We start from the raw sequence: 25,160 nt of genomic DNA on the forward strand, positions 1-25,160 counted from the left end.
GAGCTTAACAACCAAAAAGTACAGTTGTAGCACAACTCACAAACACATGCGAGGAAGAAATGAACTTAAGTGCATATTCTTTTATGCTATTATAAGTTGCATTTTATTTCAGCGCCCATTTGTGTGTGTGTGTGCGTGTGTGTGTGTGTGAATGTGCACTTTTGGCACAATTGAGTTTTTGCGTATTTAGAAAATTTTATTATTTTCCATCTGTTTATTTTAGAAATGCACAATTGAATTGAAGAGGAATTTATATTAAAAGCAATTGACATTGTGGCGTCTTTTCAAGGGACTCTGTAGTATCATTTTGCTGGGTGAATGCAAATAGCTTTAAAGCTTTGTTTATTTAAAATGAAAGTCGAAGTGACTTTATAGAAATGCACGTAATTGCCACTCGAATATTGAAATTGATTACGAGCATTTGCAAAAGGTTTTGCTGAAATTAGAAATTTATATTAATAAAAAATATTTCTAGAATTTCAAAAAAAAATAATACCAAAAAATATGTTGAAGCAGCTTTCCCCATATATGTAAGAGAAGTGTTTATATTACTACAACCACAACAAAAAGTACAAATTTCTCAACGAAAAAAGCTTCACAGTTACTTGAAATCTGACCAGTTTTTACATACAACTCATATTTTTTTACATTTTTGTTGCCTCTAACGCTTTAAAATTTAGCAAAACAATAAAAATAAAACTCAAAAAGGTGCTAAATTATATATAAGTGACAGGATATATGTATATATCTTAGAATATTTATTTATTTATTTACAAACGTGGTATAATATTATAATATAATTATTTTAACACGACAATAGGAGCACTGGCTGCCAGGACCTTCGGCTCTCTGATTTGTTATAAAATGAATTATGAATGAATTACAGGCAAACTAGGTAAAATTATAGTAAATTAGTTAAATAAGTTTCTTTAAATCGGCCTGTGCTAAGTAATGTGATATTTTTATAATATTTTCGTAGCATATATTTTTTAATAGTGATGATGGGATTTGGTCCCCAAAAATATTGCTCCTTACTGTGGAAAATTGTGTGCAATTGTCGAGAAGATGAATTGATGTTAGTGGTGATGTAGGGCAGTGCTGGCAGTTTGGCCGGTTAGTTCTGTTGAATATATAGGAGTGGCTTGCAATCGTGTGCCCAAGCCGTACCCGAACAAACATTTTGACATCATTGCATCGGCAGTAAGATGGATAGTCGGGTTTTAGCCTGTTTGGATTAAATGTAGTGTATTGGTGCTGTGTAGATTCCCATGTAACCAATTGTTTTTGATACAGGTAATTGAGTACATACCTATTTATTGAAGTCTTTTTTCGAAAACTTGTTAAATGTTTTGAGCGGTTCCATGGCGGCTAATTTAGCTCGTTCGTCCGCTATTTCGTTCCCTTTAATGCCTGCGTGGCCTGGTACCCACATTAATTTTATGTTGTTGTTATTGCCGATCAGTTTGCGAATTTGGGAAATAACAATAGTTTTATTTCTTATATTCAGTATTGACGCTATTGTTGATCTGCTGTCCGTGCATATAATTGTTTTAAGATTTGAGTTTTCAACAGAAATGAGCTCGTTCAGGATTGCTGTGGCTCCAGCTGTGTAAACAGAGGCAAAATGGGGAAGGATGCCTGCTGAGACAGTGTTCCCCGAAGAATCCACGACTGCGAAGCATGTACTTGTCTCAGTTTTTGATCCATCAGAAAATATCATGTTCCATTCGCCAAGTAGAGGGTTAGTGAGCTCTAAAAATAAGCGTTGATAGGTTATTGGGCTAGTGCCACTTTTATTGGATTTTTCTAATTCCAAGATGAAAAAAGATTTGCTTATGTGCCAGGACCGGAAGTCTTCTTTTTCTGAGATTACTGGTGAGTATATGCCAAGTTCTTTAGCCAAGTCGATGATAAGTCCAATTGTTGATTTCCGTTTTGGCGTTTTTTTCCGCTGAAGTTCGGTTAATACTGTTTCATATAAAGTGTTGCTATTGCACAGAAATAACTTTGGATAATTCTTCTTATCTTAGAATAACTCTCAAAAAATTTAGCGCTAAAAAACAAAATTTTCCATATACCAACTTTCAGCATTTTCAAATTACAAAAACAAATTCTACAAGCTTATAACAACGCATCAAAATAAGTATTTTTAAAACTTTTCGAACAAAATTCCGTAAATTGAGAATATTTTAGGTATAAAAAACAAGATTTTTCCAAATTTGGCGATCAAATTTAAAAAATTCGCCTGGTATTCGTATCACAAAAATTAAAAAGAAAATGTATTTTCAATAACCATAAATTAGGCCCATAGCCTTAGCTAATGTATTCAAATTATTCATTTTTATATTTCCAAGGAATGAAGAAATATATAAAATAAACAATATAAATAAAATAAATTAAAATAAAATAATAAAAAACTTGAAGAAGAATGACCGCCAATACCTCTTAGAAGACATGCAGAAGTCGACCATACTGGACACATGTGCAATTGTTCGTAGATTTTTAAATATTTAAGCAATAGTAATCGCATGGGCGTAGAATTTGGACTACGCTCCACCAAAGCACAATCCCTTGAAAATGTAATCCGGGATGTGTAATCTCCGGCAATAGCCGAGATGGATTAAGCTCAAATAAAATGAAAAAATAAAATAAAATAAGAGCTTTTATAGAAATCTGCAACAAAACAACAATGCAGAACCTCAGACATCATATCCACAACAACAAGACTTGGAGCAGTTTTGGGAGAAAATATGGGCACAAGCAAAACACTTCCATGCTGATGCGAATTGGTTAGCCAAAGAAACAGAAAAAGCAGATAACGTAGCACCAATGCACTTTTACGACATAACAGTGGAAGAAATAAAGAATAATATATGTACTTCTGCTAACTGGAAATCCCCTGGCCTAGACCAGCTACACAACATCTGTCTTAAGAAGCTCTCAGTAATGCATGAAGCACTCGCAAGATGCTACAATGAGCTACTGAAGAATATAGCTGCCATCCCAGAATTTCTCACCGCCGGAGTAACCTATCTTCTTCCAAAGGACGTACCATCTGCTGATCCAACAAAATACCGCCCAATTACTTGCTTGAGCACGACATACAAACTCTTGATGAAAATTATCGCTAACCGAATATATGAACACTGTGAAATTAACAGCATTTTAAGTGAAGAACTGAAAGGTTGCAGGAAGCGCACAATGGGCTGTAAAGATCAGCTTATTATAGGCACTGTAATCACAGGAGTAGCTCTGAGAAGAAGGCGGAATTTAAGCGTCGCATTTATTGACTACAAAAAAGCTTCTGATTCAATGCCGCATGACTACCTATTAGACATATTAAGAATATACAAAATCGATGCTGCCACTGTTGCCCTCTTGGGCCGCATAATGAGCAAGTAGAATACAAAACTGGTTCTAAATGGAACTGTTTCAAAACAGATTTCAATCAAACGTGGTATATTCCAAGGGGATGCCTTAAGCCCCCTATGGTTCTGCATTGGTCTCAATCCACTTAGCAGGCTTCTCACACTTAAACAAAATGGCTTTATTCTCAAAACGGAAGTAAGAGAGCACACGTTCAACCATCTTCTGTTTGTTGACGACTTGAAACTGTACGCAAACAAAAAGCATAAGCTTTATGAGCTGATAGATGCCACTAAAGCTTTTAGCGATGACGTGGGAATGGAATTTGGAACAGATAAGTGCAAAATAATACACTTGACCAGAGGTCAGCTTGAAGAATACTACGCAGTAGATCAAAATATTATTATAGACAACTTGCATAGCAGCGAATCTTATAAATATTTAGGATTTCTGCAACTTAAAGGAATCAACCACACGCTAGTAAACCAAAACCTCATCAACAAATTTGAGGCACGACTGAAAGCTGTATTAAAAACTAGTCTAAACAATGGAAACAAATACAAAGCAATTAATACCTGGGCCATACCTCTTTTGACATACTCGTTTGGAGTAACAAAATGGTATCAGACAGATATCCTTCGGATTGAAACGCTGATACGCACCACTTTTACAAAGTTCCAAAGTCATTACCCTCAAAGCGCTGTGGAAAGAATATCGCTTCCTCGAAACGTTGGTGGGAGAGGAATCATCAATATAGCCCGTCGACACTTCTCGCAAACTTTAAAGCTACGTACATATTTTCTAAGCAGCGAGTCTCATCTGTTTAAAGCTATCGCTATGGCAGATAATGGCTTTGCCTGCTAAGTCTGATGGAGCAGGATTTCCCAGTACCTGAGGGGGTTAAATCCCCAGCAGAAATGATCGCAGCATGGAAGGCAAAAATAATACACGGTGCCCATCCCCATGATCTCGAAATGGAATGGATAGACGCACAATTATCCAATTTATGGTTGAAAAGAGGAAAGCTATTTTCTGAAACAAAAGGTTTCGCAATCGCTATCCAAGACCGAGTTATTCCAACACGGAGTTTCCGAAGGTCAATACATGGCAAGGCAATAGAAGATAGGTGCCGAAGGTGCGGCATTTACGGTGTAACAATCGACCATTTAATTGCTGGATGTAGCGTACTTGCCCCCCGTGAATATGTCATGAGACATAACAATATAGCAAGGATCCTCCAACAACAACCTGCGATAAAAGACGGTCTCTTACAAGCAGAAGTCTTGTATTTTAAATACGAACCAAAGCCAATATTGGAAAATGCGAGTTTTAAACTGTACTGGGATAGATTTATATCAGCAGATCAAACAGCAGCTGCCAACAAACCTTACATTATCTTGTTCGACAAGACAAATAAAACGATCGAAGTAATCGATATAGCGGTGCCCCTTAATCGCAACATCCAAAGCACATACTCCACCAAAATATCGAAGTATGCAGCTTTGGCCATAGAACTGAAACGGATGTACAAAGCGAGGGAAGTGAATATAATTCCAATAATTATATCGTCCCCTGAATTAGTGCCCAAGCATTTAATAAAAAACTTGAAGAAGTATGACTGCCAGCACCTCTTAGAAGACATGCAGAAGTCGACCATACTGGACACATGTGCAATTGTTCGTAGATTTTTAAATATTTAAGCAATAGTAATCGCATGGGCGTAGAACTTGGACTACGCTCCACCAGAGCACAATCCCTTGAAAATTTTATCCGGGATGTGTATTCTCCGGCAATAGCAGAGATGGATTAATCTCAAAAATAAAATAAAATAAAATAAAATAAAATAAGATAAAATAAAATAAAATAAAATAAAATAAAATAAAATAAAATAAAATAAAATAAAATAAAATAAAATAAAATAAAATAAAATAAAATAAAATAAAATAAAATAAAATAAAATAAAATAAAATAAAATAAAATAAAATAAAATAAAATAAAATAAAATAAAATAAAATAAAATAAAATAAAATAAAATAAAATAAAATAACATAAAATAAAATAATATATTGAAAGCGATGGTCCAGAAACGAATGAAGAACGGGAGGTGAAAGATATTTTCCTTAATTATCTGGCGAATTATGAAGGTATGAATCCTTTGCTAAGACCAAGGATACCCCGATTAGGCGAATCGGAAAAATTAAGCGAAGTGGTTAAAACTCTTAACTCGAAAATTCTGCCAGCATATGTCGCCAATAGCACCAACTTGGAATATGTTAACACTCTCTTTTATGTTTCTGCTCTTACTACTGCACGATTACTGGGCAAGCACCCAAAGGTACAGACATTTAAAAATAAAACAACGCAAAAAACGCCAGTAGTCCCCAGGTGGCAAAGAAGACTCGAAACACGAATTGCCGGTCTAAGAGAATCTATAGGGAGGCTTACTTCATTTAAAAATGGGGCTAAGTCTAAAAGGTTATTAAGGCATGTATCTAGAATCATCACGCCGCTTAAGCCTCAGACTGTGGGTCTTGACCAATTATCAGAGATAATTGATAGGAAAGTACCCACAACAACAAGAGTTAGAGCAGTTTTGGGAGAAAATATGGGCACAAGCAAAACACTTCAATGCTGATGCGAATTGGTTAGCCAAAGAAAAAGAAAAAACGGATAACGTTGCACCAATGCACTTCTACTACATAACAGCAGAAGAAATAAAGAATAATATATGTACTTCAGCTAACTGGAAATCCCCTGGCCTAGACCAGCTACACAACATCTGGCTTAAAAAGCTCTCAGTAATGCACGAAGCACTCGCAAGATGCTACAACGAGCTACTGAAAAATATAGCTGCTATACCAGAATTTCTCACTGCCGGAGTAACTTATCTTCTTCCAAAGGACGCACCATCTGCTGATCCAGCAAGATACCGCCCAATTACTTGCTTAAGCACGACATACAAACTCTTGACGAAAATAATCGCTAACCGAATATATGAACACTGTGAAAGTAACAGCATTTTATGTGAAGAACAGAAAGGTTGCAGGAAGCGCACAATGGGCTGTAAAGATCAGCTTATTATAGGCACTGTAATCACAGGAGTAGCTCTGAGAAGAAGGCGGAATTTAAGCGTCGCATTTATTGACTACAACAAAGCTTCTGATTCAATGCCGCATGATTACCTATTAGAGATATTAAGAATATACAAAATCGATGCTGACACTGTTGCCCTCTTGGGCCGCATAATGAGCAAGTAGAATACAAAACTGGTTCTAAATGGAACTGTTTCAAAACAGATTTCAATCAAACGTGGTATATTCCAAGGGGATGCCTTAAGCCCCCTATGGTTCTGCATTGGTCTCAATCCACTTAGCAGGCTTCTCACACTTAAACAAAATGGCTTTATTCTCAAAACGGAAGTAAGAGAGCACACGTTCAACCATCTTCTGTTTGTTGACGACTTGAAACTGTACGCAAACAAAAAGCATAAGCTTTATGAGCTCATAGATGCCACTAAAGCTTTTAGCGATGACGTGAGAATGGAATTTGGAACAGATAAGCGCAAAATAATACACTTGACCAGAGGTCAGCTTGAAGAATACTACGCAGTAGATCAAAATATTATTATAGACAACTTGCATAGCAGCGAATCTTATAAATATTTAGGATTTCTGCAACTTAAAGGAATCAACCACACGCTAGTAAAGCGAAGCCTCATGAACAAATTTGAGGCACGTTTGAAAGCAGTATTAAAAACGAGTTTGAATAGTGGAAACAAATGCAAAGCAATCAATACCTGGGCCATACCTCTTTTGACTTACTCGTTTGGAGTAATAAAATGGTCTCAGACAGACATCCTTCGGATTGAAACGCTGATACGCACCACATTTACAAAGTTCCAAAGCCATTACCCTCAAAGCGCTGTGGAAAGAATATCCCTTCCTCGAAACGTTGGTGGGAGAGGAATCATTAATATAGCGCGTCTACACTTCTCGCAAACTTTAAAGCTACGTACATATTTTCTAAGCAGCGAGTCCCATCTATTTAAAGCTATAGCTATGGCAGATAACGGCTTTACCCCGCTAAGTCTGATGGACCAGGATTTCCCAGTACCTGAGGGGGTTAAATCCCCAGCAGAAATGATCGCAGCATGGAAGGCAAAAACAATACACGGTGCCCATCCGCATGATCTCGAAATGGAATGGATAGACGCACAATCATCCAATTTATGGTTGAAAAAAGGAAAGCTATTTTCTGAAACAGAAGGTTTCGCAATCGCTATCCAAGACCGAGTTATCTCAACAAGGAATTTCCGAAGGTCGATACATGGCGAGGCAATAGAAGATAGATGCCGAAGGTGCGGCATTTACGGCGAAACAATCGACCATATAATTGCTGGATGTAGTGTACTTGCCCCCCGTGAATATGTCATGAGACATAACAATATAGCAAAGATTCTCCACCAACAACTTGCGATAAAACACAGTCTCTTACAAGAAGAAGTCTTGTATTTTAAATATGAACCAAAGCCAATATTGGAAAATGCGAGTTTTAAACTGTACTGGGACAGATTTATATCCACAGATCAAACAGCAGCTGCCAACAAACCTTACATTATCTTGTTCGACAAGATAAATAAAACGATCGAAGTAATCGATATAGCGGTGCCCCTTAATCGCAACATACAAAGCACATACTCCACCAAAGTATCGAAGTATGCGGCTTTGGCCATAGAGCTTAAACGGATGTACAAAGCGAGGGAAGTGAATATAATACCAATAATTATATCTTCCACTGGATTAGTACCTAAGCATTTAAAAAAAAACTTGAAGAAGTATGACTGCCAACACCTCTTAGAAGACATGCAGAAGTCGACCATACTGGACACATGTGCAATAGTTCGTAGGTTTTTAAATATTTAAGCAATAGCAATCGCATGGGCGTAGAACTTGGACTACGCTCCACCAGAGCACAATCCCTTGAAAATTTTATCCGGGATGTGTAATCTCCGGCAATAGCCGAGATGGATTAAGCTCTATAAATAAAATAAAATAAAATAAAATAAAATAAAATAAAATAAAATAAAATAAAATAAAATAAAATAAAATAAAATAAAATAAAATAAAATAAAATAAAATAAAATAAAATAAAATAAAATAAAATAAAATAAAATAATATAAAATAAAATAAAATAAAATAAAATAAAATAAAATAAAATAAAATAAAATAAAATAAAATAAAATAAAATAAAATAAAATAAGCAGCGAGTCCTATCTATTTAAAGCTATCGCTAGGGCAGATAATGGCTTTACCCCGCTCAGTTTGATGGAGCAGAATTTCCCAGTACCTGAGGGGGTTAAATCCCCCGCAGAAATGATCTCAGCATGGAAGGCAAAAACAATACACGGTGCCCATCCGCATGATCTCGAAATGGAATGGATAGACGCACAGTCATCCAATTTATGGTTGAAAAAAGGAAAGCTATTTTCTGAAACAGAAGGTTTCGCAATCGCTATCCAAGACCGAGTTATTCCAACAAGGAATTTCCGAAGGTCGATACATGGCGAGGCAATAGAAGATAGATGCCGAAGGTGCGGCATTTACGGCGAAACAATCGACCATGTAATTGCTGGATGTAGCGTACTTGCCCCCCGTGAATATGTCATGAGACATAACAATATAGCAAAGATCCTCCACCAACAACTTGCGGTAAAACACGGTCTCTTACAAGCAGAAGTCTTGTATTTTAAATATGAACCAAAGGCAATATTGGACAATGCAAATTTTAAACTGTACTGGGACAGATTTATTTCCACAGATCAAACCGCAGCTGCCAACAAACCTGACATCATCTTGTTCGACAAGATAAATAAAACAATCGAAGGAATCGATATAGCGGTGCCCCTTAATCGCAACACCCAAAGCACATGCTCCACCAAAGTATCGAAGTATGCAGCTTTGGCCATAGAACTGAAACGTATGTACAAAGCGAGGGAAGTGAATATAATTCCAATAATTATATCGTCCACTGGATTAGTGCCTAAGCATTTAATAAAAAACTTGAAAAAGTATGACTGCCAACACCTCTTAGAAGACATGCAGAAGTCGACCATACTGGACACATGTGCAATAGTTCGTAGATTTTTAAATATTTAAGCAATAGCAATCGCATGGGCGTAGAACTTGGACTACGCTCCACCAGAGCACAATCCCTTGAAAATTTTATCCGGGATGTGTAATCTCCGGCAATAGCCGAGATGGATTAAGCTCAAATAAAAAATAAAATAAAATAAAAGAAAATAAAATAAAATAAAATAAAATAAAATAAAATAAAATAAAATAAAATAAAATAAAATAAAATAAAATAAAATAAAGTAAAATAAAATCATGACCGAACAATTTTAACAAGAGACTACAAAAGGCCAGATATTTTCCTGATTGATAGATCTCAGCGACTGGTTATATTGTTGATATTGCTGTTCCTCTAAACAAAAACATGCAAAAACCAAATGCAGAAAAAATATCCAAATATTCTGACTTAGGCATTAATGTCAAACGCCAGTGGAAGCTAAGGAAGGTGCACATACTACCAATTATCATCTCAGCGCACGGACTAGTGCATAAAAACTTAGCAGACAACGTGAGAACTCTTCAACTCCCAGAATATTTAATTTTCGATATGCAGAAGGCAGCTTTACTCATTTCTTGTCATATAGTCAGAAACTTTTTACAGTAAACGTTTTTCTTGTTTGTAAAATTTTTAACTATTTTATATAATATTTATAAACATTTATTTAATTGTAATATTTGTACCTTTTATAAATTATTGGCTTGCAGCAAAGCTGTCGCCAATTAATGTAAATCACTCCTTTCTTGGGATGAAAAAAAAGTAAAATGAAATAACATAAAATAATATATAAAAAAAAAACTAAAAAAAAAAACAATTAAATTAAATTCAATTTAATTAAATTAAATTAAATAAATAAGCATAAGCCACGAAATTAAAAAAAAAAATTCTCAACAACAGACCACAGTCCATTTCGGTCTTTATTAAAAAAATATATAAAATTATAAACGTAACGTGCAACAATAAAAATAAGAAAAAACTAGGAAGAAACCGATACTATTTACAAATAAAAAATAAAAAAAAAACAACTATGGAAGTAAAGCTGAAAAAAAAATTATCTCGAAAATTGTGAAAAACAAATATAAAAAAAATCTGGAACAAAGTCTTAAAAAAAACTATCTCAAACATTTTCTGAAACTGAAAGAATAAATTATAATAATAAAAGGTTTTCCAATAACAGGTGTTATTTTGAAGCTGCCATTTTTTGATATTTAACAAGTAAAAACTACGCCATTAATAAAACTGGAAAGATACACGTTTAAACAACACATTGAAATTATTAAAATTCACTATAAAAATGGTGAAAATTTGGCAGAGATGGTTCGTAAAACTCGAACATTTTTGGGTCATCGCGAACTGTTGGGACAAGTTAGTGATGTGAACAGCCGAAAATATTGCTGTTGTAGCCGAAAGTGTTAAAGAAAACCCAGGTTTGTCCATTCCTCGTCGTTCTTTGGAATTAGGCGTTCCACAAACGTCATTGCACCGTATTTTACATAAATATCATCAACAACGTCGGGGCTTGGCTGATTGGGTCATTGAAGTGCATGAAAATGATTTTGAGTGATGAGGCTCATTTCCACCTCGATGGATCTGGGGCTCAGAAAATCCAAAAGTTATTGTTGAAAAGCCTCTGTATCCTCAACGTGTGACTGTTTAGTGCAGTTTATGGTCCGGCGGAGTCATTGGACCTCACTTTTTCGAAAATGAAGCTGGAGCAACAGTTACGGTGAATGGATTGCGCTATCGAGAGATGATTAACGATTTTTTATGGCCGGAATTGGATGGTATTGATCTGGACAACGTTTATTTTGAACAAGTCGGCGCTACGTGCTACACAAACAACGAAACCACTTTTACGGGAAAAGATAATACTGTGGGCAAAAAGTAAGGTGAATTTATTTGTCAAAGTTCGCGGGATTAAAATTTCGATCTAGTTATTTTTTTCATGAGTTGACAGCATTGTTAATAACATCTGGGCCAACTTTCATGTGAATATATTGTAATTATCAGCAATATATTTACGCTTGTGTTTACCAAACGACCAAGCGTGCATTTTTCGATTTTTACAATGTCTGATTTGATTGAGCAGAGAAGTGCCATCAAATTTTGTTTGCGGAATGAAATTTCGGCTGCGGAAACATTTAGCATGTTGCAGAAGGCATTTGGTGATTCGACCATGTCGCAGAAAAATGTTTATAAGTGGTACAAAGACTTCAAAGAGTGTCGAGAACGTGTTGATGACTTGGAGCGCTCCGGACGACCATCGACGTCAACAGATGACCAACACGTCAATAAAGTGAAGGAGTTAGTGCTCAAAAATCGTCGGTTGACTGTTAAAGCCCTTACTGATATGATCGGAATATCAGAAGGATCTGTGAAAACCATTTTGAAAGACCATTTGGGCCTACGAAAAGTCAAATCTCGTTTGGTACCGAAAACTCTCAATTTCTTGGAAAAAAGTCGTCGCGTTGATATGTGTGAAACAATGCTTTCAGACTATCAGGAGAAGCTCAAATGCATCATTACGGGAGATGAGACTTGGATTTGTGCTTACGACCCTGAAACAACCGACCAATCAAGCGAATATCGTGCTAAAGGCGAGGCCAGACCGAAAAGAACACGTCAAAGTCGTTCAAAAATAAAGGTCATGATAACAGTTTTTTTCGATTTTCGTGGCGTGGTGGACTATGAATTCCTTCCACCTGGCCGAACTGTTAATAAGGAATATTTTTTGAGCGTTATGCGTCGTTTACGTGAAGCAATTCGTCTAAAAAGACCAGAATTATGGGCCAACAACTCTTGGTTTTTGCATCACGATAATGCACCGTCTCACACTGCACTCGGTCTTCGTGACCATTTCGCCAAAAATTCCACGCATATCGTTCCGCAACCCCCATATGCGCCTGATTTGGCTCCGTGTGACTTCTGGCTATCCCCAAAACTCAAGAGACCACTCCGGGGAACGCGTTTCGAGTCAATTGAGGAGATAAAAGCTGAATCGAAGAAGGTGCTGATGGCTATACCGGAAATGGACTATTTGGCATGTTTCGGGGATTGGAAAAACCGTTGGCATAAGTGTATTTGATCGAGAGGGGATTATTTTGAAGGGGATGAAATTGATTTACAAGAATAAATAAAGATTTTTCATTTTACAACCAAATTCACCTTACTTTTTGCCCACAGTATTATAACACCACTTATTGGAAAACCCATTAAATGCTTGTTTTAAAAAAAATCAAAAAATAACAATAAGAAAAACTCAAAAAAAATTTAAAAACAATCTGGAATTAAATGACAAAATTTGAAAAACATGTATACTTCAAACCTTTTTTGGAAACTGGAAAAAAATCTGGAAAAAAATCTAAAAAAGATATTTCAAAAATTTACTGAAACTGAAAAAAAAAATTATGGATGGTTTTAAACAAGCCAAAAAATAAAAATAAGCCAACAAAAAAGACAAAAAAAATTCGTTTCCACGACAGTCAGTTCTACGTTACTGAAACGACCCGGATTTATATCCGGCCAAGGACTGTCACTCCAGCAGCATTCCCCATATGTAAATATGGGGAATGTTTATGCTGGTTGATTGGTTGGTTAAAGTGGTGATTCTTCCAGAATCCAACTAGCGCTTTCGCGCCATTTTGTTGCCACATCCTCGTTGCCAACTTGTTTAACGGTTTTTTACAGCATAACTATATCCAGTCTGTGCGGTTAAGGAACCTTATTAGGTTGTTAACGTCTAAGCCAGATACTTGTTCGAGATTCTCGAACAGTGGTTGGCCCAGGGTTAACATTCTGTCCTTCCATAGGGCAGGGCATTCACAGAGGAAATGGAAGATTGTCTCCTTTTTCTCCGGTTGTTTACAACTGTGACAGTATGTATTGTGAGGGATACCCATTTTGGCTGCTTATTTTCCGATAGACCAAAAGCCAGTTATGACTGCCGTTAGTCTCCAGACGTCCCGTCGTTTCATTCTTATTAATGCCGACGATTGCTTGAGGTTATAGGTGGGCCATAACGTGCTGCTGATTTTGCATTTCGTCTGGACTTTCCACCTACAGTCAGCGACTCGGAGGTATTTTTGGGAAATTGTGCTCTTGACTGCACCTAATGGTGTGAGTACCGATTCTGCACGAGCGTTATTCATGGCAGATCCCCCTCTTGCCAGTTCATCGGCTTTTTCGTTACCTTCAATGTTCCGATGTCCCGGGACCCAGATTAAGGTAACTTTATGGTTTTCACTCAAGATGGTGAGGCTATTCCTACTTTGTTCCACCACTTTGGAGGTTGTTGTGGCCGAACCCAGTGCCTGGATTACAGCTTGGCTATCCGAGAGAATAGCGATATTACCCTTAAAAGAGAAATCTGCGATTAGTAGCCTGCAAGCTTCCCCAATCGCCAGTACTTCCGCCTGGAAGACACTGCTGGTATTAGGGAGACGCACAGATTTCTCAATTTTAAGTCTGTGAGAATATATACCAGCTCCAACACCACAGTTCATTTTACTTCCATCCGTATTGACTGTGGTGTCGAAGTTGCTTAGAGAGAATCCCTTATTTCATTCTTCCTTAGTTGGAAAGAGAGTGGCAAAATTCCTATTGAAAGTTACCATCGGGACGATGTAGTCAGTTCTCACCGAGATTAACTGAATTTGTCGCAATAATAGACTAGCATGACCATAAGTTTTTTCTCTCCAGCGACCCGCTTCGTTTAACCTAAATGCACTCACGGTTGCCGCCTTCTTAATATGTAGGTCTATTGGAATAACGTGTGTCAGTGCATTGAGAGCCTCTCTAGAACAAGATCTTATTGCACCGACCGTTATTGCCCAGGCTGATCTTTGTATTCTGCCGAGTAGTTTGGTATTGTACTCTCTCCCTAGAGCCTTCCACCAAACTACCGAACCATACGATAGAATAGGTCGTATAACCGTCTTATACAGCCATAATGTATGCTTAGGTTGAAGACCCCATCTTCTTCCAAGCATAAGTTTACAGGCATATAAAGCAATTTCCGCCTTCCTTACCCGTTCTTCAACATTTAATTTCCAGCTTAGTTTGGAGTCCAGAATTACCCCTAAGTACTTTGCGCTGGGTGATAGTGAGAGAGTTTGTCCGTTAATATTTGGTGGGGTAGAAGGTGGTACCTCATATGTTTATGCTGCTACAACAACAAAACTTAGAAGCAACTCTGAAAAACAAAATATTTCGACAATTTTCTAAACTTGAAAAACAAATTTCAGAAAAATCTGAAAGAAAAATATAATATACAATATTTCAAAAATTAAAAAAAATCTGGTAGTAAATATGAAAGAAAACAATATTTCGAAAATTTTCTAAAACTGAAAAAAAATGTTAACACATCATTTTGCAAAAACCAACAAGCCACTCAGGTTTTCACGTGACATACCACAAGAAAAAATGAAAATACTAAAAAGAAACCGGGATTAATTATAAATGAATAAATCTGAAAAAACAATTAATAAAAACTTGTTTTTAAAAACACCGAAAACAAAACAAAATAATAAAAAATAAAAAAACTATGCAAGTACATCTAAAAAAAAATCGAAAATTTTCTGAAACAGAAAAAAAATTATTATAGAATAATAAATGTTTATTTCAAAAGAACCAAAAAACCAATCCCATTAGCTTTTAGCGTTGAGCTTCTGAAAGCTAAAAATTATTGAAATATTCGAAAAATTACTAAAGTTAAAAAAGTACTAGAAAGTAAACAAACTTTCCACATACACAACCTCCGCATTAAAAATAAAAGTTCTCACTTATAAACAATCACTTATCGAAATAATCTTAAAAAAAAAATATAAAAAAATTGCATCACTTTTTTGCAGATCTTTGATGACATGATTTTGGTTTTCTTCACAATCGAGATGCTTATCAAGGCGATAGCGATGGGCTTGTATGGCAAAAACACCTACATGGCAGACTCTTGGAATCGACTCGATTTCTTTATAGTTGTTGCTGGAATAGTGGAGTCTGTTACGAATGTGGATAATTTAAATTTCACTGCAATACGAACGATAAGAGTTTTGCGACCATTGCGAGCGATTAATCGCATACCAAGTAAGTACAGTAGGGAGAATCAAAGCAGCAGAAAACAAAAATAAAATGAAAAATCGTAATGCTACTAAAGTGCCAGAGCATGAAAGCTCATGCTTTATAGTAGAATTCAGTTTCACAAGCATTGCTATAGCAAAAAAAATAGTTCGAATTTGTATTGCAGAGCCACAGTGCGTATACGCAACATTTTTTAGCACCCAATTTGTGAAATATTAAAGAGTTTGTAGCATGCAAAAAAAACTTGAAATTCAGCTTCGTTTTGAACATTCACCTTTTACTTCCTTTTTCCCATCTTAGGTATGCGCATTTTGGTCATGTTGCTGCTGGACACGCTGCCTATGCTCGGCAATGTGCTGCTGCTTTGCTTTTTTGTCTTCTTCATATTCGGCATTATCGGCGTCCAACTGTGGCAGGGCATATTGCGACAGCGTTGCTGGTTAGACGGTTTACCTATTGACAAATATCCGTAAGTACTGTATAATTGCAGATGCTCTCCATTTTCAATTTAAATCTACTAAAAAGAAAACAAAACTGAAGCAATAATGATTTTTTCTCTTTCCGCATTGCTACTTCTCTGCAACGTTCGTTTCTTTTTACTAAGCTTTAGTTTCACTTTCTATACTAAAAATTTGCTATACAAATTCGTTAAATTATTTCCTCATGGCTTAGTAATTCTTTATTTTTACAATTTTTTTTCTAATTTTTTAAAGGCTTCTGAATGTATAGTTTATAAAAATCAAGAACATCTTTTATGTAGCATTTAGCTTAGATTTTTTCGGAAGAATATTAAACCAAGTAATTAATTTGCAGCTGCGTTTCATGAAAATTGGAACCTAACTACTTATATATATTATATTTCAGGAGTTGTCATAAAAAAGAAACTAATATATTAATAAAAGTATAAAGGTCCTAAATTTCTGTTTTGTATATGAAAAAAAAATCTCGTAATAATTTTACTTATTTTAAATTATTATCTAACAAAAGCTTAGGTTAAAATTCTTTGTGATTTTCTATATAAACAGGCCTGTTTTGCAGTTCGCTTCCGGGAAACTTGTTCGATATTGAAATTAATGGTGGTCCTCATTCTGACGCCGACTAAATTTTTGTGTTTAAAAAGTATGATCCCCAAATCGTCGGTTTGAAAGCAGTCAATTCAATTTTGCTGTAATTTGTAGATATTACTATTGATTTTTGCTTTTTTGAATCAGAACTCAAAGCAGGCTTGTATATCCCTCTAAGAAGAAAACAGTTTATTTTTTCTTCTTAAATACGTTTTTTTTTTCTTCTTCTATTTAACTTATATTGAAATTTTAAAATAATATTTCGGCTTTTCATTAAAAACAGAATCTGTTTTCATTGATTTGTTGCTATTTTGTATATAATTTTTTATAGTCACGTTGAACCACTTCAAACAAATGTAAACTTTCTTCAAAATTCCTGCTTAAAGTTTGTAGTTTTTATTAATCTGATTTATTCAAATTTAAGTTTTGCTTATTTTTTATTTTTGTTTCATATTACTTTATTTTATAATATAGTTTCTTTGTTATTTTTTTTTATTAATTTTACTTGTTTTGTTTTAATTTATTTTGTTGTTGTTTTTTTTTAATTCTCTATGGTTTAGTTTTCATATTTCTTATGTTTTCCTCTTCATTTAATTTTTTTATATGCTTTTGAAATTTTCGATTTCTTATTTTTTTTTATTTATTTAATATTTTTTGTTATTGGCTTTTTCGAAATGATGTATGATTAACTATTATTATTATTTATTTATTAAATTATAACAAAAACCATAAATTAATTTGCTTACAGCACTAGATACCAGGGCTATTGCCTACGTATGATTTAGTTTTTAATATTTCTTACATTTTCTACTTTCGCTTAATTTTTTAAAATTATTTTGAAAATTTTTATTTCTGTTTTATTTGATAATTTTTTCCAATATTTTTTCTTAATTTTTTTAAATGTTTTTTTCATTTGTTTTTTTATATAATTTATATTCTTATTTTAGTAACGTCTCAAATTTATTAATTTTTTAGGTTTTATTTGATTTTTTTTTATTATAAAATTTTTTTCGTAAATAATTTATATTTTAGTTTCAAATTTTTGATTTTGCTTTTGAAATTTTTTATTTTTTTTTTTTTGATAATTTTTTTTTTAATTTTATTTGAATATTATCTTAATTCTGTCGGATAAATTTTTTTTAATCATGCTTCTTACCTTTTGTTTGTTTTGTTTTTGTAATCATTTATATTTTAGTTGTAGTAACGTCCCAAATTTCTTAATTTTTTATGTTTTGTTTGAATTTCTTTTTAATTTATAATAACTTTTTTTTCGTAAATAATTTATGTTTTACTTTCATTGATTCTTAAATTTATTCGCTTCGCTTGATTTTTGATTTTGCTTTTGAACTTTTTTATTTTATTTGATAATTTTTTAAAATTATATTTGATATTTTTTTTTTATCTGATACATTTTTTCTAATTTTAGTTTCTTAACTTTATTATTTTTATTTTTTGTTTTTGTAATAGTTTGTATTCTAGTTTTAGTAACTTCCTACATTTCTTAATTTGTTACGTCTTTTATTTATTGTTTGCTTTTTTTTTGTATTTATTTTTTTAACAAACTTTTTCGACTTAAATTTTTTTTAATAAGCAAGCAAATAGAAACTTTAATTTGTTCAACAGAACTTTTCAAATCAAAAAAAAATTATTTACAGAAATGATTTTTTTTTCGAAATAATTTTTGTTCTCTTGCCTTCATTTTCATTTTATTAATTTTTTGAACAGCTTTCGTATTAGATTTTATATTTTCCATAAAATATAAAAGTTCGCTTGCTATTTTTCAATTGTTTATAGAGTTAAACAAGTAATTTCCTTATCCAGAATTTACTAGACTTATTTTTTCTTCTCTTCGGTTTCTTCTCTTTAATTTTCTGAAAAAGCCTTCCCACATCTTTTTTTACATTTTTTTAAGCTCAGTTTTATAATTTCTTTTTTAATTTTTGTTATTCTTTTGCCTTAACTTTTCGTTTAAATAAATTTTGTGAGCGGACTTTACAGTATTTTTGTTTTAATTTTTAAAGTGTACCTTCAATTATTTTCCTCCCTTCTTCACGAAATAATTTTTTAATTTTTATTTTGTTAATTTTTTTTTTAATATATTTTTTTATAAACCCAATCAATTGTTCATTTTATTTTGTTTTTTGCAAAATTTTCATTATTATTTCTTCAATTATCTTCCACTGCCTTGAGTTTTTTCTCCATTTTATTCGAAGCTTTATATTTTTCATAAATATTTTTCGTTATTTTTCTTAACCTATAATTGTATATGTACATATGTATATATGTATTCATGACCAAAAAGTATAAATTTGTGTTAATTAATTAACCTAGGTTGCGTTTCTTGCCATCGAGCTTTCGTTGAGTTTCAATTTTTGGTTGCCAATTCTGATCGCGCATACATATGTATATAGACATATACATACGCAATATAAATATGTAAAAAGTGTAAAGCAGTAAAATATTAAGGGCAGCGTAATAATCCTGAGAGCTTTTTTGAGCTTTATATGAGCTTTTTTAGCGTGAATAATTGTATTTTGTATAAAGCTTTGCAAGACCTTCCAGTGAGTTTGTTCAGTAGAAAGTTTTTAAGTAATTTTTTTTTATTCATTTCCAGTTTTTCTTTACCTTTGTTTTTTTGCAGTTTTATGTGTAGTTGAAAATTCAGAAAATTTAAAACTAAAAATATTTTTTGGTGTTTGGCTTTTATATATAGCTTTTTTTACTGTTTTGTGATAAAAAAAACTCTTGCTTTATTATTAACACTAAATAAACTTCTTTTGATTTAAAATTTTTGTAATTTTACTATATAAGAAATTTGTGACACTATTTATACCAAATTGTATTTTTGTAATTTAAAATTTTTTAAGTACAAGCTTTTTAACTTTTTTTCTTTTTTTCTTTCGTGGTGTTTTTTTCTGATTTTTCCCGACATATAATTTCCTTTTCTCGTAGAATTTTTTTTTTTTTTTTTGGATTTTTCCCGATATATAACTTCATTTTTTCGTTGATATTTTTGGAATATTTTCCGAAATAATTTCTGTTTTATTATAAATTCAACTTTTGCCATATTATTAAAAATAAGATAAATTTTTTTATTTAAATATTTATTTAAAAAAAGTTGTATGAAATATTTTACAATTTTTTTTCTACGTTCAAGAACTTAAAGTTTTTATGACATGATTTCTTTTTTGTTTTATCGGAAATAAATCTTCTAAGCCATTATTTTTTTATTTTAGCACAAAGTAATTTTTTTTGTTGTTGTTGTTTTATTTTTTAAATTCTGTAACCCGTTTTGATTCAACCGAGATAAAGAAAAAAGCATAAATAGCAAACAATTTGCAAAAAACTGTGGAGCATTCCCCATGCCTGAGCATACCCCTGAGTATTATTGACTGCTGCATTTAATGCAAATTTCCACAACTACAATTCTCTACTGAGATGTCAGCTGCCTGACTGTCATTGACTCTAAGCTGCAGCGATTGCTGACTGCTGCTTGCTGACTCCCGGCTGCCGTCTGACTCAACGCAGCGTGTTTGAGAATATTTAGAGCAGTGCGAGCAACTGGATGCCATGTGGCATGTGCTGTGCGCTCGGTGTCCCACTAAGCACGTCTGAGTCACTTAGCAGACGTGTTTGCAATCAATGATACGCTCTACATTTACGACATTTGCTTTTTGCGCAGACATGTGTATATCTTCGCATTTCTCGTCTCGTTTTATCAGCTTCAATAATAGCTTCAAATTGTCATTTAAATGCGACATGAATACGAAAAAATGTGAAATAAAACTTGCAATAGAAAATATAATGACTCAAAGCTAATCGCTATTGAAAGCAGAATTTTCTGCCTCCTTTCCCTAGCTTCTGTCATAACTGTCTTTAATATGCAAATTAATTGCTGACTTCTTTGCTGCTCAAACGATAGACAGCAACCTCCGTTGGTTGCTGGCTCTGCTTGTCTGTCTGCCTGTCTGCTTGCCTGTGGTGCCTGTGATGCACATGCCCACACTTATACAACCATACCAATTTGTGGATATATGCACATGTACAAGTATAATAAATCATGCCAACTCGCTCACATAGCGCTCGGTAAACATTGTCTATCTGAGCAATTGCAGATTTCAGGCGCCCAAGTAGCGATATTTCGTCGTCTTGTCATACATGGCGTACGAGTACTTAGCATTTATTATAGACACATTCACATGTCTACTATACGCGTGTGTGTAGTGCACTTATGTGTTTACTTAAGTACAGTTTTCGGTAAACACCGAGCTTTGTAGGTAACTGTGTGGCAGTTGTCAGGAGCAGCAAGTTGTTGCAATTATTTTGGGCACTGAACTTTTTCACAATGCCACGTTGAATAAATAAATATAAGCTTTGAGAAAATAGCTGCAAAAATGGCAAAAAGCGAGTAAAGAAAAAAAAAACAAAAATTTAGGTGCTCGTGGATGGATTTCTTATTTTGCTAGTCGGTAACCAAGCTGTGTGTATGTATGTAGTATTCCCAATGAAATATTTCATAGGTAATCTACTTTTCCTCTATTTAATCTAAAATTTTAAATTTATTATTGATTTTTAGACTAGTTTTAATTTAATTTTCAGTTTACTTCTCAACTTTTACATTTTGAATTTTGATTATTTTCTCTTAGTTGAAATTCTGAGCATTTTTGTGCAATTAATTTTAATATAATATTTTGATATGTTGAAATTTTTTTATTAAAATTCCACTTTTTAGTTACTTTTCTACCCCAAATAATTTTTTTTTTAACATTTTTTGTTGTAATGTTTTTCTATCAATTTATTATTATTTTCTTTCAAATGAAATTCTCAGTATTTTTATTAATTTACTTTCTTTTATTAAAATTCCACTTTGATTCACTTTTCTAGCTGAAATAATTTTTTTTCTAAACATTTTTTGTTTTAATATTTTTTTATTAATTTTTACTTCTTACTTAATTTTTTTTATGGTAACTCAACACAGGCAGTTTTAGAAATGCAGTTAATCTAAGAAACTCTCGCAGTTTTCCTATGTTTAACTCTCTGATTTTGATTTTTGTTTATTCTCTCTTGATTGAAGTTCTGAGCATTTTGTGTAGTTAATTTTAATTTAATTTTTTCATATATTGATTTCTTTTTTTATTAAATTCCACTTAAATTTACTTTTCTAGCTTAAATTTTTTTTTTTTCTAAACATATTTTGTCTTAATACTTTTCTATTAATTTTTACTTATTACTTAATTTTTTTATGGTGATTCAACACAGGCGATTGCAGTTAATCAAAAACACTCGCTAATTTTTCTTATTTTTTAGCTGTCGGAATTTTTATAATTATTATTTTTTATATTTCTTTTTTAGTTTTTATAATAAATTTGATTCGTTATGATTGTGATTTTTACTTATTTATTTCTATTGCATTATTTCTATTTATTTCATTTATTTATAACTCTCTTTTTGCCTATTTTTGCCTCACTATCTTTTTACGTTTTTTAAGTTTCTCGTAGTTTTTATAATATATTTGAATTAATAATATTTATTTTGTTTTTGTAGCTCTTACTATATTTATATGAATACATATCTTTTTTTTTGTAATACAATAAATAAAATAGATATCTTTTTAATTCATTTTTATTTATTTTTGAGGCAACTCTTCTTTTTTATTTTTATTTTTTATTTTTAAATCTAACTTTTTTTTATTTTATTTACTTATTTTTATTTTTATTTTTTTATATAAATTTGTTTATTGTTGTTCTTATAGCCGCACAAATATTCCCCATACAATTATGATAAGTGTTGAGGTATGTAGTAGCAGTCCTTGGCCGGCTATAAATCCGAGTCATTCGGGTAACGCAGATCACACTGTCGACCTGTATAGTTCATCGAAAACCAAAATGCCTTCTATTTTTACTTTTGAAATTTTAATTTTTGTCTTTGTATATTTTTTGAGTTTGCTCTAGTTTTTTTTAGATAAATAATGATTTATGCCTATTTTGTACAACGATTTTACAGAATGCCTAGGAATCGTTAATAAAAAAAATTATCTTTTTTATTTATAGTGTTTATTTAAATTTTTTATTTTCTTCTTGAGTTAATCCTTTTTTTTTATTCTGTATTTTTTATTTTCAAATCTAAAATTTTATTTATTTTATTTATGTGTTTATCTTATTTTTGTTTTTTTGTTCTTATTTTAATGTTTTTATAAACATTTGTTACTTGTTGTTATACAGTCCTTGGCCTGATATAAAACCGAGTCATTCCGGTAACATATAACCGGAAAAATTACTTATTTTCCTCTATTTTTGCTTTTGAAATTTTAATTTTCTTATTCTTTTTTCATTTTATTTCAGTTTTTATATTAATATTGATTAATGTCTACTTTGTACGATGCTTTTAAAGCATGTCTAAGAATGATTAATAAAAAAAATTAAAATTAAAAACTAAATTTTTTTATTGTTATAAACTTGAAATTTTTTTTAATGTGTTTTTACTTTATTTATTTTTAAATTTATTCTAAGAATAGTTAATAAAACAAATATAAGAATTAATGTAATCTTTATTATTATTTTTTATTGCAATAAACTTGCATTTTTTATTTTTTTATTTATTATTCTATTTTATTCGATATAAATATTAACTTTCTTTGTTTTGGACAATTTTTTTTAAATATATACACATATAACTTTTTTTATTATTTTTTAATATTATTTTAGATTTTTCATTAATAATGATTTATGTCCACTTTGCAATCGTATCGTAAAAATCGTTACTAAAAAAATTAAATAAAAAAACTATTTTTAATTTTTTTGCTATGTTTTTTTTACAATACGTTTGCATTTTTAATTTAGTTTTTTTATTTATATTATTCTGTTTGTGTTTGTTTTATTCTTTCTTTTAAAATTTTATTTTAGTTTTTATATTAATATTGATTTATGTCTACTTTGGAAAATACTTTTAAAGCATGTCAAAGAATCGTTAATAAAACAACATAAAAATAACAAAAATTATATTTTTCAATTGTATTGCTTTTTATGACTTTTCTTTATTGTTATAAATTTGTAATTTTTTTAATTTGATTTATTTCTTAAATTTGTTCTATTTTTTTTCAAATAGGTCAGGTTATAGTGGTCCGCATGACCAACTCACTTAGACCTTTCCGGCCCGTTGTCATACCACTGAGCGACGTGGAAACTAATTTATTTTTCTTCGTGAAACCATTTTGTGGGTCTTATGAAGGGGAGGCAGGATTGGTTCCATCCACACGCCAAACAGTTCCATAAGAGAATTAAAAAATATCTGCTCAGAAAACTTGCTCTGATTTTAGCTAAGGCTGGATAATTGCACAAGAAGCGCTCAACTGTTTCTTACTCTTCCTCATCTATACAACTTCATGGGAGAAAACTCCTTGTCTCAAAGAATACCTGCCAAATAGCCAGTGATCGGTTATGTAAGCCACGACCTTCGAGATATCTGCTCTTGAAAGGCTAAGCAGTTCTTTTCACCTTTTCCCAATGTTTCTTCTATCATCAAGCAGTTGAAGAGTAGTACATTTCCTGGCAAGTTCATCGCCTTTCTAATTTCCCACAACATCTCTGTGACACTTAACCCAAATAAGACTGACTGACTAGTATCATTTGGGGCTGCCCGGCACTCCTGTGCAATCTTTGATCTTAGAATAGCCGCCTGCATTGATATAATGGCCGCCTGGTTGTCCGAGAATATATTTATAGTATAATAGTTTTTATTACGATATGCGCTTGTAGATATGCCGCCACTTCTTTCATAGCTAGAACTTCTGCCTGGTAAACGCTGCAGTAGTCTGGTAGTCGAAAGCACAATTCAAGTCCTAATTCCTTCCACCCTCTCCATAGCCAAACTTATTATCTACCTTGGAATCAGCTGAATAAAAATTTAATTTCCCCCTTTTTCATAGTCTTGGTGTTTACCACTCTCCTCTGAGCAGTTTGCTTACCTTGAAGAGTCTGTCGAATAGAGTAGTCCATTTCTTGTTTATAACTATTTATTTACATTATAGGTATGAATATTTCTTTGCACCTACTATGTTTTCATTAACATGGTTTGGAATCTAAATAAGTTTCACATAGGATAGGCTTTTTGATTTTCTCTTTTCTTATACATTTATTGGATTATTCTATTTTTTTTTTCGTTGCCTTTTTTTCTTTTTTTTTTAATATTTTACTAAAATTATATCTTATTTACGTTCAAGCTTTTCTTTCATTTTTACGAATTCCATTTTTTGTTTTTATTTTAAAAAATATTTTTATTTCTTTTTATTTTTATTTATTTCTATTTGTTTTTTATTTATTTCTTAACGTTGTTTTTTGAGTGATGCATATTTTCGCTAGAAAAACAAAAAATCGGTCTGCGTGGCTTCAGCCACCCTGTATAACCTAACCTAAAGTTGTTCAGTTTTATTTCTAATTCCTCTTTTTTTGTACACATTTTGGCCACGCAAATGGGTTTGGCGTGGTTAACCTAAGAAGTTTTTTTTCTAACTTACACCAAAAAGAAGG

General features: G+C 32.4%; 1 protein-coding gene across 1 annotated transcript in view; it reads left to right on the forward strand.

The window, feature by feature from the left end:
• Positions 1-25,160, forward strand: part of LOC129237458 (uncharacterized) — a 205,043-nt gene that overhangs the window by 59,391 nt on the left and 120,492 nt on the right. The window contains exons 3-4 of the mRNA XM_054872231.1: positions 15,346-15,577; positions 15,872-16,040. Of these exons, the coding sequence (XP_054728206.1) occupies positions 15,346-15,577; positions 15,872-16,040 (401 nt within the window). The remainder of the gene's footprint in view (positions 1-15,345; positions 15,578-15,871; positions 16,041-25,160) is intronic.

This window comes from Anastrepha obliqua, chromosome 2 (assembly GCF_027943255.1).
Source record: "Anastrepha obliqua isolate idAnaObli1 chromosome 2, idAnaObli1_1.0, whole genome shotgun sequence".
Lineage (NCBI taxonomy): Eukaryota > Metazoa > Arthropoda > Insecta > Diptera > Tephritidae > Anastrepha > Anastrepha obliqua.